Source organism: Uloborus diversus, chromosome 7 (assembly GCF_026930045.1).
Source record: "Uloborus diversus isolate 005 chromosome 7, Udiv.v.3.1, whole genome shotgun sequence".
NCBI classification, from domain to species: Eukaryota; Metazoa; Arthropoda; class Arachnida; order Araneae; family Uloboridae; genus Uloborus; species Uloborus diversus.
Genome location: NC_072737.1, coordinates 65,712,829 through 65,726,656, shown reverse-complemented (window position 1 = coordinate 65,726,656; position 13,828 = coordinate 65,712,829). Strand labels below are relative to the sequence as shown.

The 13,828-nt window shown below is 33.0% G+C and overlaps 1 protein-coding gene across 1 annotated transcript in view; it reads left to right on the top strand.

Moving 5' to 3' along the window:
* LOC129226216 (leukocyte receptor cluster member 1 homolog) overlaps positions 1-11,932 on the top strand; it is a 40,592-nt gene extending 28,660 nt beyond the window's left edge. The window contains exons 6-7 of the mRNA XM_054860816.1: positions 5,062-5,179; positions 11,605-11,932. Of these exons, the coding sequence (XP_054716791.1) occupies positions 5,062-5,179; positions 11,605-11,877 (391 nt within the window). The 3' untranslated portion in view covers positions 11,878-11,932. The remainder of the gene's footprint in view (positions 1-5,061; positions 5,180-11,604) is intronic.
* Positions 11,933-13,828: the final 1,896 nt, after the last annotated feature.

Here is a 13,828-nt window from a genome sequence, read left to right as displayed (position 1 = left end):
ATTTAGTAGCATCTAAAAGACACTTGAATATGTTACGTAAAAAAAATTGAGTAAATTTAGAACATTCCCTCATCTTCAAAAAAACATCTGAAACAGACAAAAAAATGAAAATTTTGGAAATTTTCGATTTTTTAAAGTACAATTTCGTCATCAAAAAATTCAAAAACAGTTACTAAATTAGAGCAGATAGTTAGTTATAGATTGTTTTTCAATCTGAATTAATTTTACTCTTATTTTTTCATTAACAGAGCTAGAAGAGTGATTTGAAATCTGAAGTAAATTGGCAAAATTTCAATATTTGTTAATATCTCAGATTCAAAAAAAGATCCGAATAAATTTTACTTTGCTTTTTCCCAATAGAGATTTGTTTATAAAATGCGGAAATATTTACTTTTTAAGTGTACGTTTATAACTTATGGAGTTATTGAGTCGCAAACTGGCAGCAATGAACTCCGAAAATTTAGGCTTAGCGTAAGCATCAACTTCTAATGTCAATAACAAAGCAACCAACAGTTTTTAAACTTCCATACTTTGCATTTCCTCATAGATATGCATGGTTTACCTAAATAAAAATTTTCATTGAAATCTGTGACATGTCAGCCACAGCTGATTTGCTCATTTTGCATGGAATGCATAGGCGGATTTAGGCCGAAATATTTGGGGGTGCAACAATAACAGGAATCTGGGGAGGGGGGGGGGGATTCCCGGAATAATTAGGCAGTGGCGAAATCAGAAAATAATTTTAGGACGGGACATACTTTTAAGTCTAAAAAACGCGATGTAAAACATATTTAGTAAGATTAGGGGGTGGGCAATTCTTAACATTTCAAACTGCAGAAAAAGTCTTAAACGAAAGTCGATATTAGAAGCAATGGGTGAATCCAGCTACTGGTTTGGAATGGGATTCACGCCCCAGAAGAAATTTGAAATAGTAGTTTTGAAAACGCAGTTTTACTGTTCTTGGTGATATTTTAGGGGCAAGAAAGGTATGTGTGACTCCAAGGCTATTTTTAGAAATTTAAATCTTATAAATGTGATTATAGTCCATATTTATAGTTTGGGTCATTAATGAGACTCATAGACTGTCTCCAATCGATTTTTTGAAAAGCAGACCCCCTTCCCCTCCCCCACGCTACCTCTTTAACTTTTCATAATTGAAGTTCCAAAAATACTACGGAGGACAATTTTTGATGCTGTTACCGGACGGGGTGTTCTGGAGCTCTCCCCTGGAAAATTTTAGAAATTGAAGTCCTAAAAATAAAGTTCTGCAATACTCTATGGTATTAAAAAAAAAGGATTCTCCCACTTAAATATTTCGAAATAGAGTTTTCAAAACCAAAATATTAGCACTCTTTGATGATATTAGAGAAATGGGGTCGGAGGCCCTTGTTCGAATATTTTCCAAAATTAAAATCTTAAAAGACCATATTTGGTAAAGTTAGGGACACTGCAGTTTTTCGAAACTGAAGCTCCAAAACCGCAATTTTAAACGATTTTCGATGTACTTAGGTGATTAGAAGATCTTCCTTGGAAATTTTTGTGAAAGTGAAGCCCAAGAAACGAAATTTGAGGTACTCTGTAATAACTTTGGCTGGAGAAAGGGCGTTGGAGAAGAAAAATTTTGAAGACTAATAGAAAAAATGAAAACGAAATAGAAAAAATGAAAAAAAAAAGAGAATGGTGAGATATGAAAGAGGATTGTGCGAGGAGGGGGGAGGAGGCACACAATTCGTTGTCAATAATCTGAAGCTGTTGAGAAATTTAAATGTCAATATTTCTCTTTGAAAGAAATTTAAGATTTTTTCCCAACATTCTTTTTTTTTTTTTGTAAAATAACTGCGTTTTCCCAAAATGAGATCTTTTCTTCTCTTCAATAATAAATAAAGAATATATTTTTAAAAACATCTACTCAGCATTTTGTGGGGATGGTCACCAGTCTTGCGCCCCCTCCCCTCTGGATGCACCACTGCAGCAAAATGTCCGGGAGTCCTCCTTCAAAAATTTACCTTAAAAATATTGGTTTTCGGTTGATTTCGATATAGATTTTATTGATAAAGTTTCTTGCAATAGCCGTGTTTTTTTTTTTTTTTTTTTTTTGGACTTATTAACCATTGTTGTTTTAAAATAGAAGAATTGGTATTGATATACGAATAAATACCCAAGTACAGAACATGCGATTATTCTATACAATAACACAGCACTGAACAATAAATTGTTTGAGAAGTTTCTCTATTTACATGAAATTATTTATTAGGGTTTTTTTTTTTTTCGAAATGGATAAAATTACTTTAATTCTTAATATGAGCACAGTTATGTTTTTCTTGCACTAGCAACGTGTGGTGATACTACACTGGATTCAAGTAAATTTAATAGTATAGCAGCTATGAATTTTTTTTCCCCCAACTGCGTTTCTGAGTGAAATATACTAAACTAATTTTTTCAAAACCCAATCAAAAATTTTGGGGGTGCGACGCACCCCCTGGCACCCCCGTAAATCCGCCTATGATGGAATGACCCTAAAGTGAGTTTTTTCAGAGCTTACTACATCAATATTATATATAGCTCTATGAAAAGTAAAAACAGCAAAGCAGTAGTTTTGTATAAATAGAGATTGAGATTAAAATTATTCTTGGAAGTACCCAAAAAAACCCAGTTTTTTTTAACAAAAATACCTAAGTGTTTGATTAGAAACTTTTTGTTGTTTTATCGGCTGGGTTTGTTAAAAAAAAAGTTTTCTTCAAACCCTGCTATTTGGTGCTTCAGATGCTTTTCTGATTTTGCTTTTTTTACCACTTCACGACGGCAATAGCAATTTGCTACATTTTAAACTATGGATTCACATTAGTGGGTTCTAAGTCTGTTTATTTATTTTTGTGAGACTTTGTATGGGGTATTTCTTTTTTTTTTTCCAATTGTTTATTGATGTGGCTTGCATGAAGTCTGGTGAATCTGATTTCAGTGAATTCAATTTAAATAATATTGCAAATGCCATACCTAGTTTATAAATTTTGAAGAATTTAGTTTCTTCAAATCATTAGACCCATCCTGAAAACTGTGTTTTAAATGCTTTTTATTCACTTTTACAAAGGAAAACATGTACACAGTAGAGCTCTATTATACCACAAGACTGGGAGAAATTTTTGCAAAAGTAAATTAACGAGAGAAATACGACACAGTGCACTACTAATACACCTGGAGTTAAATATCCAGTCAAACTTCACTAAAATTACGGCACATATTATTGCATGTAGAATACCTTAAACTGCCTTTAAGTAAAAGTGTACTGATCATACACAAAATAACACTAATTATATCCTAAATATGGTTAAAACTTATACTGGAGGATAGCTTGTGTATTTTCTTCAAGCATAAAGATTTTAAAATACAATGCAGAAGCAGATATCACACATAAAAAAAGTTGGATGTGCGGAACTATTGAGACTATATGTAATAAAAAAGGACTTTTATGTTTCCCAAAGTATCTGAGGACATGAACTATGAAGAGTGAAAAGCAAAGGTATGTAACTGGACGTTTCAAACATTTCGAGTAAAACATGCTTAAGTCGCAATCCTAGGTAGACTTTCATTGACTTTTTTTTCTGAATCATGTTGTATAGCAGCAACTATCAGAGCTACTAGTACTTTTTGCACCCAAAATAGAGGAGAAGTTCTATCACATGCACTGATTTTTTTTCCAAATTTTTAATTTTAGCACTTGCATCCCTTTGCTTCTCACTTCCTCACATGTGCTGTTCCCTAGAGCTAAAGCTCTTAAGTTCCCTGTACCATAATTTTCAATATATTATGTTAGAGGTTAACAGAATTTTGAATACTGTAAAAGCACTTATTTTCGCTAGCTGCAATTTTTGCAAAAATGATAATATTGGTCATATCACGAATTTTATATGAACGACATTAAATGTTGAAAAATCTGCATTGAAAAAAATGCCATGAGGCTTATATAAATTTTTGAGTTCACCTTGGGCTTCCAAAAATTGCGAAAATGAGTGCTTTCACAGTCGAAAGTAACAAATAACAGGAACGAACTAGATAAGCCAATCAGAGGATAGGATGGCTCCTCAGGGCCGGATTTAAGGGAGGGCAGGCAGGGCTACTGCCCCGGGGCCTCCACAACAAAGAGGCCCCCACAATAAAATTTTTACAAAATATCCTAACTTTCACGGGTCAGGGGATGTATTTACTATTAAAGTGCTGATCGAAAACATCGGACATATACATACATATCAAAATATTCGGATATATATCAAAGTATAGGATATTTTCGAAAATATGATGATCTTTTCGAACCCTGATTAGGGGCCTTCCTCTCCTTCAGTGTCCCGGAGCCTCCACACCTCCAAATCCGGTCCTGTGGCTCCTCCCACTCTGGTCTTAGCTTGGAGGAAATTAACTTCTGGGTTAGCTTGGATTAAATTCTTAAATAAAAACCTGAGGTGATTACATTGAGCTATTGTTACAGTAAACCATCTCGGCCCAATGGCACCCATGGTATAACAGATTCCTGGGTATCTTGAGGCGTAATATAACTGTGTTCTACTGTATATAAATGGCGTCACCTTGAGACTTTCTATTAATATAAAGAAGCACTTGCAGAATTTGATGTTTTTCAGTCAGTAAACCTCAGATGAATTGAATCTGCAAAAGATGAAGAAAGGGTCCATTGTTTTTTCAAAATACTAATTTAAAATGTTTTACATTGATTGTTTAGATTATTGTTTAGATCAGTGGTTCCCAACCTTTTTCACTTCGCAATACCCTTTTCACCAACTAAAGACCCCTCGACCCCCTTTGTTTCCCTTATGTATGTGTGTGTGTGTCTGCGCAGACATAGCGCGTAGTTTACAAAATAGCTCAGAGTGCTTGAGATATTTTATTTAAGTTTAATGGATTTTTTTCATTTAAGCTTCATGTTTTTTTTTTATATTCCTATGTTAATTTCAAAAAGAAAGGGGAACCCCTGGTTTAGATTATTGATTTAAGAATGTCATAAGCATTTATGTTTCAAACTATTTGTGATCACATTTTGTTGTTTTATTGCAGCAAAGATGAAACTGCTAGTTTGAAACACAAGTCAAAACTTGATCCTTTGAATGATATGAAGAAATATCTGACCCTGAAAGAAAAGAAGCACGGAAAGTTGCTATTTACTGCTGATAAAGTAAGAATTGCACTGTTATTTGAAGTTTTTAGTATTTCTTTTGTAGTATGTATGTAACACACATAACTAAATCAAACCTTTGAAAAATTTAAGCATTTTTAATACCGTTGGACCTTAATATAAGATCACACGGTGGGACTCCACAAAGGTGGTCTTTTAAGCGAGGTGACCTTCTGACCGATTCATGCACATTTGTCAATGAATAATGCATGTATTTAAATGTAGTTGTTTAAAACATTTAATAACTTCAAAAATGTACATTTATTAGGCTATAATTTTTAAATTTATTTAAATAAATTAATTTTAATGAAATAAGTAAGAAATTATGGAAATACTATTTGGAATTTTTAATTTTTATTTAAACTGTATGTACTCAAGCAAGCTGCTGTAAAACCTATGATACTTAAAATAATCCATAATATAGGAGTCGTTATTTTGGTTTCAGTTTTTTGTGTTATGTCTTTTAAGTTTTGAATTTTCTATATATCGTCGCCTCAGAGCAACAGTAAGATATCTAATCCCAGAAATAACACTAAGATATCTTACTGTTTCTCTGAGGTGGCAATATGTTCTTCAGTTCTCTAACAGCTCGCAATAAAATGTCTTATTGCATGTAATGCTTTTAGCGTTTCCGCTTGAGTCATCACCAGAGCTAGATAATGTAGATGCACGGGCGCACGCCGTGCGCGGATACATCTGCTGACGTGCGGATACATTCGCGACAGAATTGCGCGTCGTCGGATAATAGTAAAAGTTCTTACTCTTTGCTTCTAATGTGTTTTAAATTCATGTCATTTATTAAAATTGTAAAAATTATTAACAGATAGTACATACGCCCACGCGTGGCGAATATATTCGCTGCTTGTGCGGATACATTCGATGTGCGCGCATCTCGCGATAATCGCTTAAGTTCTTATTTTTTGCTTCTAATTTGTTTTTTTTTTTAATTAATATTGTTTATGTCATATGTTAGAAACATAGCTAGATAATATAGACGGACGCAGATGCATTCGCTGCTGTAAGCAAATATTTGCTGTTGTGCGGGAACATTCATTGCAGACATGCGCATCTCGCGATAAGCGTTAATAATGTGGTTTTCCCACCTGTCCTTTTTTCCTTCTGTTAAAATATTACTGAAATCTTAATCCTCCCTCCTTCTCCTTCTCTCCTATTCATCAAGTGGTGATAACTGATCAATTCGTTTCATGTAGATTGGTATTTCCTTTTTTTTAGCGCTCATATCAAAACACAAACGAACCTGTGGCTTTAAACCTTATCAAATGGGGCCAACAAGTTCGCACTTATTGTATTTTCGGACGTTGGCACCGCACCCGACGTTAGCGCCGCATCGTAAAATTTTTGTTAAAAAGAGGGAAAATTTTTATTTTATGTGCCGCACTTAGTCCAAAAAATGATGTTTAAAGCTGGAGATTCAGACTTAACCACGAAATATAAGTTCCGAAAATTTTCCCGATCTACACTCGAAAATTTGGAAATTTTTTCCGATTTTAGTTCAATCCTTTTAATTAAAAACTACAGAAATATAAACAAACACATTCTGGCATAATTTTATATTATCTGCCCGTTAATTAAAAACTTAAAATACAGTACGAAACTAAACTGTGTGCAAAAGGTGGAACACGTCAATTATGAATTTAACAATTTTTTCCCAGTTAATCGCTTTAAAATTAGTTCGTTAAAAAAACTGTTAATAATGCTATAAGAAATTCAAAAGGCTATTGTTCATTGCTATTATTTCCTTTTTTTGCTATTTTTCATTCAATTAAAAGGAACAAGTAACGTAAAAAATAAATAAATCGCGGAAACTAATCCGCTTCGAAATTCGAAATTGCAAAATTAAAACCTTTTCAAAAACAATATTAAAAAATTGAACACATTTCCGATCATTTCGATGCAAGTTCCTCACATTTTATTTTCCTTCTTTTCAAAATAATTCATTTTCTGTAAAATGTTTTGAATTAAATAAAAAAAACATCGTATGCGCCGCACCCATTGTATCCGCCGCATTGGCAATAAATCTTTTTTCCTGTAAGCGAAGCGCCCGAAAATACGGTATAGTTTTGGAAGTTTAGATTGGGGTTCTTTTCTTGCTCCTTGTGTTATACCTCCTCTTCGTAGATAACGCATTTGTTGTTCTTGTTTTTGTCCCCTCCCTTAACAGAGTATTTCCAAGAAGCAACTACTCGGGAATTGCTAATTTTTCCTTCTTTCTCAGAAATTTGCGTATCCTATTGACTTGACAGCTTTAGCTTAAGAAGAGAAAGGTCCCACCATTCTTTTTATTTCTTATGATTTAAAATGTTTAATATTCTTTGAATGACCCCCCCCCATCCCCCTTTTTTTACGTCACAGACAATTATTAGCTTGCAGATAGTTTTGAGTTGTGTGCGCGGATACTTTACATTTTATCTGACTCCTCATCACTTTGCTTTCAGCATCAGTGTCGGTTTCTCACTTCTTATTGAATGAAGAAATTTTCTGATGGAGGGCTTTGTGTAAAACATTCCTACCCTACATATAATTAGTATAAGTGACTTTTTGTTGATAAAAGAATGTATACCCCAGAAAATTCTTGAAACTCAGTGTTGAACTGAAATCTACCAAAGTATGTCAGACAAACATGACCTTATAAATTAGGACAATATTTAGGAACTGACTTAGATCCTTACATAGAATTCCTATTCAGTGAACAGGAAGTTTAGAAAAGTGACCTTATGTGCAGGTGACCTAAAATCAAGGTCTGACTGTAGTTAGGGTATTGATTTATACGTGAGATATTCCTTTTTTCACTATTGAGATTCACCAAACATTCAAATCACTCAGGGCCAAACTTAGCTATGTGATAATTATAGGTTCACTTGAAATCTGCCTTCCTCCTTCTTCCTAAAAGAAAAAGTAAACCTACCTTAACTTAGAAAGTCTAGCTAAGGCTTCTAAAAAATTTGTTCCTAAAGTAAAAAAAAAAAAATAATAATAATCAATAAATATATGCAGAAATAATGACATTTTATATTATTTTACATATTTGTTGCAAGACAGGCTCAATATTAGTCTAGGGTAGGATGAAATTTTATGTTAAAACTTGTCAGGATCTCAAATTTTAAAAATGTAGTAATTAAAAATACCGTAGAATATTTTTAAATGGTTGAAAATTAACATACCTATAAAAAGCAATGTTTTAGAGTTAAAAAATTAAAATAGAATACTATAACTTGTAGTAAGTTTTAAAAAGTTAATTGAATTTTTTTTTGCTATGCCAAGTTAAATATTGAAAGATGCATTTAAAACACACAATTTTCCAGAATTTTTTTAATTTTCAGATTGAAAATGTATTTTTTCATTAAATTGACATTAAAAAAAATAGACTTCATTATTAGCTTGGTTAACAGAAAGCTCGGTTAATTGAGGTATGTGTAAAATTTATTTTATTAAATCATTTTTTGAGAATTTTTTTGTATTTACTTATTGTGTGAACTGTTCAAAACTTGGTTTTCTTTAAAATGGGCTGTTTATTACTTTAAACATATCTTTTACTCAGTTAGTGTTCTAATTAATTATGTATATTTTGAGGTTCCCATCAGTTAATCTCACTTTCCTGTACTTCTTAAAGTTATATGTTTTTTAATTTTTTGTCAGTCAATGCTTCTTTGATAGAAACTAATTTCTCCCCATGTTGCTTTTACTTATCCAAATGCCAGGCTTTTGGCTACTAAACCGTTAGTTTTTGTGTTACTTCCTCATACTTTAGGGTCACAGAATTAAAAGTGGTTAAAACAGAGCATTCATCCATGTGTTTACTGTTCATAGCTTGCCCAGAGTTAGATAATATACCAATAGTAGTGTCGTACCTAGCAAGGGTGACATCTGTGGCTGTAATTTTTGGTGTCACCCCCCCCCCCCCACCACCACCACCACAAACGCAAAAGAAAAAAAATATATATATATATTTTGGAAGCATGAAATTTGTGCAATTTTTAGGAAAAAACAACATTTATGTCAGAACGAAATTTTAAATGAGCAAATGTTCAAAAAAACAAATAAAAACGGGGGTCCGGGTTAAATTTTCGGATTTGTAGTCTTAAAAATTTATTTCAGCTTTATATTTTCCAAAAACTTGCAATTACTTTTTGAGTGTCACCCTCCAGACAGGCAACACCCGAAGAGGACCTCCCAGCCCCCCTCCCCCCCGGTAGGTATGCCACTGTGAGTAGGAAAGTCTTTAAGATCAATCTTAAAAAGATGGACATTCAAACAATCATGCCCATTCGTATGATGAAAAGTTGCTGTAGCAACAGGGCGAGGAAAATCAGAAATATCAGACAATGAACTAGTGAGTAAAACATACCGAGGCCTTCCCTAGCTTTGTTTAATAGATAAGAGGAAAATCTGTTCTTGAATTCTAATTTAACTACGAATTTTACAGTATGTAGGTTATTTGATTATTGGTTGATAGTTTTGGCTAAGAACAGTTCCTTTCTTAGCCAGACAACTTGCATTTTCATTTCCTTCTATTTTGCAGTGGGCATGTATCCACTATAGCGCAATAGAGCAGGGTTGGCAAGGTTTTGGACACTACGGTAAAAACCACGGTAAAAACCCTCCCCCGGTTTTTACCGTCCTGTCCAAAACCCCTGTGTCCAAAACTGTCCTAAAGTGTCCAAAACTATTTTTTGAAAAATTGTGTTCTGTGAGAAAACATCAAAAACAGAATAAAATGTATCAAAGTAATGTTTTATATTGAACATTTATTCAATGGAGAACATTCAACTTTTTTATGCAGCTGATTTTAATCTAGTCACATAGAAGTTGAATTCTTGATTAAAATTTCAATTTGTATGCATTAGTTTAGTATTATTATTATTATTATTTTTTTTTTTTTTGATAATAGTAACCAAATTTCCCTATGTTTATGCATGTGTGCAAATGAAAGCAGGGTTGGCAAGGTTTTTACCATTCTGTTCAAAACCCTTGAGTCCAAAAGTGTCCAAAACTATTTTTTGAGAAACTATATTTTGTAGAAAACAATCAAAAACAGAACAAAATGTGTAAAAATTATTTTTTTATTTTTTTTTTTTTTGACTATTTAATATTTATTCAATGTGAACATTCAAGTATAAATATATATGTAACTTATTTACGCAGCGGACTTTAATCTAGTTACGTAGAAATTAAATAGTTATTGCCAATTTTTTAAATAAAATATTTTTTTAATGACAAATATTAGAGAAAAATATAATCAAATACTCATTAATTAAGCCTCAATAACGGCAGCATTTATGCATTGCAAACATTGCAGTAAATACGAATTGATTAGATTACACCCTTTTAGCTCTAGCCTAGTTTTGGACAGTTTAAGACAGTTTCGGACACTTTTGGACAGTTTTAGACAGTTTTGGACGGTAAAAACCACCTGTCCTGTCCTAAACCAGTTTTGGACAGTCCAAAACCCAACCCTGCAATAGAGGTATACAAGAGTTGAGAATCTTCCTACATTCACAAATTCGTTCAAAAGACAATTTATAAAATAATTCCGCATGCTGCTTTTAATCAGATTAACAGATGATTGTAGCAGATGAACTCAACCTAAAGGCCTTGAAAGTCACTAATTGTCTGATATAGGAATCGTTGATAAAACCACATTGATCTGATAAGTCCCAAGCCTCGGTTATTTGCATAGGAATGCATATATACCAGTTATTTTGGCAATTCAGTGTATGTTTTGAAGAAATTCTCCAAGTATATTTTTTGTCTTTTTAAAAGAAAACTGCTTTTGGACTGAGCGAGACAAACCAGTGAAAAATAACTTTTTTTCAGTTAAAATGTTTAAAATACTTTTGATTTTCATTGTTTAGATAAGAACTTTTTTTATGTTAGAAAAATAATTTTAAATAAATTCAGTTTAAGAACAGTTTTCTTAACTTTGATTTAAAACTCTTAAAATTACAAGGTTTAAATGTGACCATAGGACCTCGCCTCCTGCCACTACCAACCTGCGATGTCTCAATGCCGCCTGCGACATTTGACAATTGATGATTTTAATGCTTTTGCCCCTTGATGTCCTCAGGATATCCGGCCCCTAAATATGGTTTGTAATTAAACCCCCTTTATAATTAAACCCTTGCAAGCTCCTAAATATTTTTCTTCAGTTTATTCTCACAAAAATGAACTGAAAACATTTCAATTCGGCAGCATATTAGTTACAGTTCACAATATGTTAAGTAATCTAAATGAAAAACATTTTGAAAGCTTTAAATTAAAGGTTGGCAATTGTGTTGCTGAAAAGTATTTCCTCCTTTCATTTTGAATGTTTAAAATATCCTTCATAAAGGAAAAATCATTTATTCAAGAACTGATTCTATTGATATTGCTCCTCTCTAAAATCGATGTTTTTAATCAAATTTCAGGAAAAAATAGCTCAAAGCAAAGATGAAAGCAAAAGTAAAGTTAAAAGTGATAAGAGATTATCAAAAATTGAAGAACTGCGGGCAAAAAGATTGAAACGTGAAGCAGAAGAAAAGAAAAGATCTCAAAACTTCTTAGAAAATCTCAGGAAGGGAACTTCTGAGAAAGAACCTGCAATAATAATGGACGACAGACTAAGACAATATAATTCTCAATTTAATCCTCACCTTGCAAGAAATAATCTTGCATCTACAAAAAATTATGATGTTGTATAAATGAAATTAATATTATTATTTTTATCTATGTAAATATTCATGTACATAAATTTGTTAATTTTTAGTGACATTTATTTTTTTTCTCTCTTCTGTGAAAAAAACTTCTCATTTTCATATTTGGCTGGAACTTACACAAAATTACTTTGTAAGATACTACTGGAGTCTAAGGTTAATCCACTAGAGTTAAGGTTAAAATTTCAGCGATCAAAATATCCCCAAACAGCCAATTACTTCATTCAAATATAGAGAAACAATTTTTACCAGTCATTCCATGACAGGCGATTTTCTAGTTTATCTAGAATTCTGCAGCGGCAAATTCTTGTCCTCGACTGTTTATTTAGAAACACTCAGCCGTTGTACATCAATGATCAGTCCTGATATTACTGGTAGTATACCTTTGTTTTTCCAGATCTATTTTTCTTTAGTTTTCCATTCAACTGCAATATCAAGCTGGCTACAGCCATAAATCGAAAAGATTTTTGAACGTCAGTGACCAGTTTGAAGCGAATAGTTAATTTTGCATCAGTGGCGCAGTAGAAAAACAATTCCGGCTGTGGTTTTCCAAATCCAAGCTTATCGCTTTCTTTTTTTATCCATTTAAAATATAAAAATATTAATATGTTAAACTGAACACTTTCTATGGCTCAGTACTTGTTAATTTATAGCACTCGAAACAATTTAACATAACTCATATTGATATCACATTGACTTTAAAAAACTTTACGAAGAAAGGGAGGGAGGATAGGGAATAAAAGCCTTACATATTGAAAATTGTCTCTTTTATCCCTTTTTTTTTTGAGAGAGAGAGAGAGAGAGTTCATTGAATCCTTCTCTTCAGAGAAATCACTGTTTTGATAACTGTACATATTAGCTAAGCCAAGGGTTCACAAACTTTTCTGATTTGCTGCAGCCTTTGAAGGATTAATGCTTTCACATGTCACCCTAGTCCATCTCTTTTGTACATTGATACACTGGACACTTCAGGACACCCCTCGTCGGGTTTCGATGCAACGGATGATATGGTGGTCAGAGTACTAATTCTAGACGATGTTTTCAAGTGATGAATTAATGACATGACGAATGACATTAAAAAACATTGGTTAAAAATCTACCAATAGCTGGAAAATTTTTAATTAATGTTTATGAATCAACAGATATAAAAGGTGCACAACTCTTGCTAACGAACACGGTATCTAAGATCATTATATTTTTGCAAAGAACTTTCTCAGCTTGCAACTGGTGATGAAATATTACAAATTACAGCTAAATAAACTTTAACGGTATCCATTTATAAAACTGCACAAGCACTGCAGTGATGGAGCAGTTACTATGATCGAAATTGTCAAAGGGTTCATGTTGAATGCGAAAAGTCAAAATCTAAGGTGTCAAATCAATTTTCTCCATCGTGAAACTCTCCTGGCAAACAGTATTCCAGATCAGCTGAGGTCAGCCGCGGTTGAAAACGTAAAAATCGTCAGCATACAATCAAGACTACTTAATTCTCACATTTGCACTGTACTTTATGTAGAGGTGGGGGCAGATCACCACTCCCTGCTGCTTCACATGGTGGTTCGGTTGAGAAGCAAGGTTGAGCCAAGAATTTTTGAGTTGAGGAGACAAGGTACGGATTTCTTATAATTCACCAGTTTGTTACAAGAGAAATTTTGTCCGGGAAAACAAGCTTACTCGGCTGATATTTTAAAGAATCTTAACAAACTGAATATAAGACTTCAAGGATGCAGTGAGACTTTTTTGTATGGACAAGCTGAACAAGCTATTAAAATCAAAAATTCAGCTGTGGAGAGAGGGATTCGATCGTGGTTCACTGGACAGATTCAAACGGATCAGCTGCACACATTCTGAAAGAAAAGCATATTGAACATGGTGGTAGAATACTTATCAAGGATTAAGAAAGTTTAAGCACTGCTTGTAGTTAATTGAAGTAGAACAA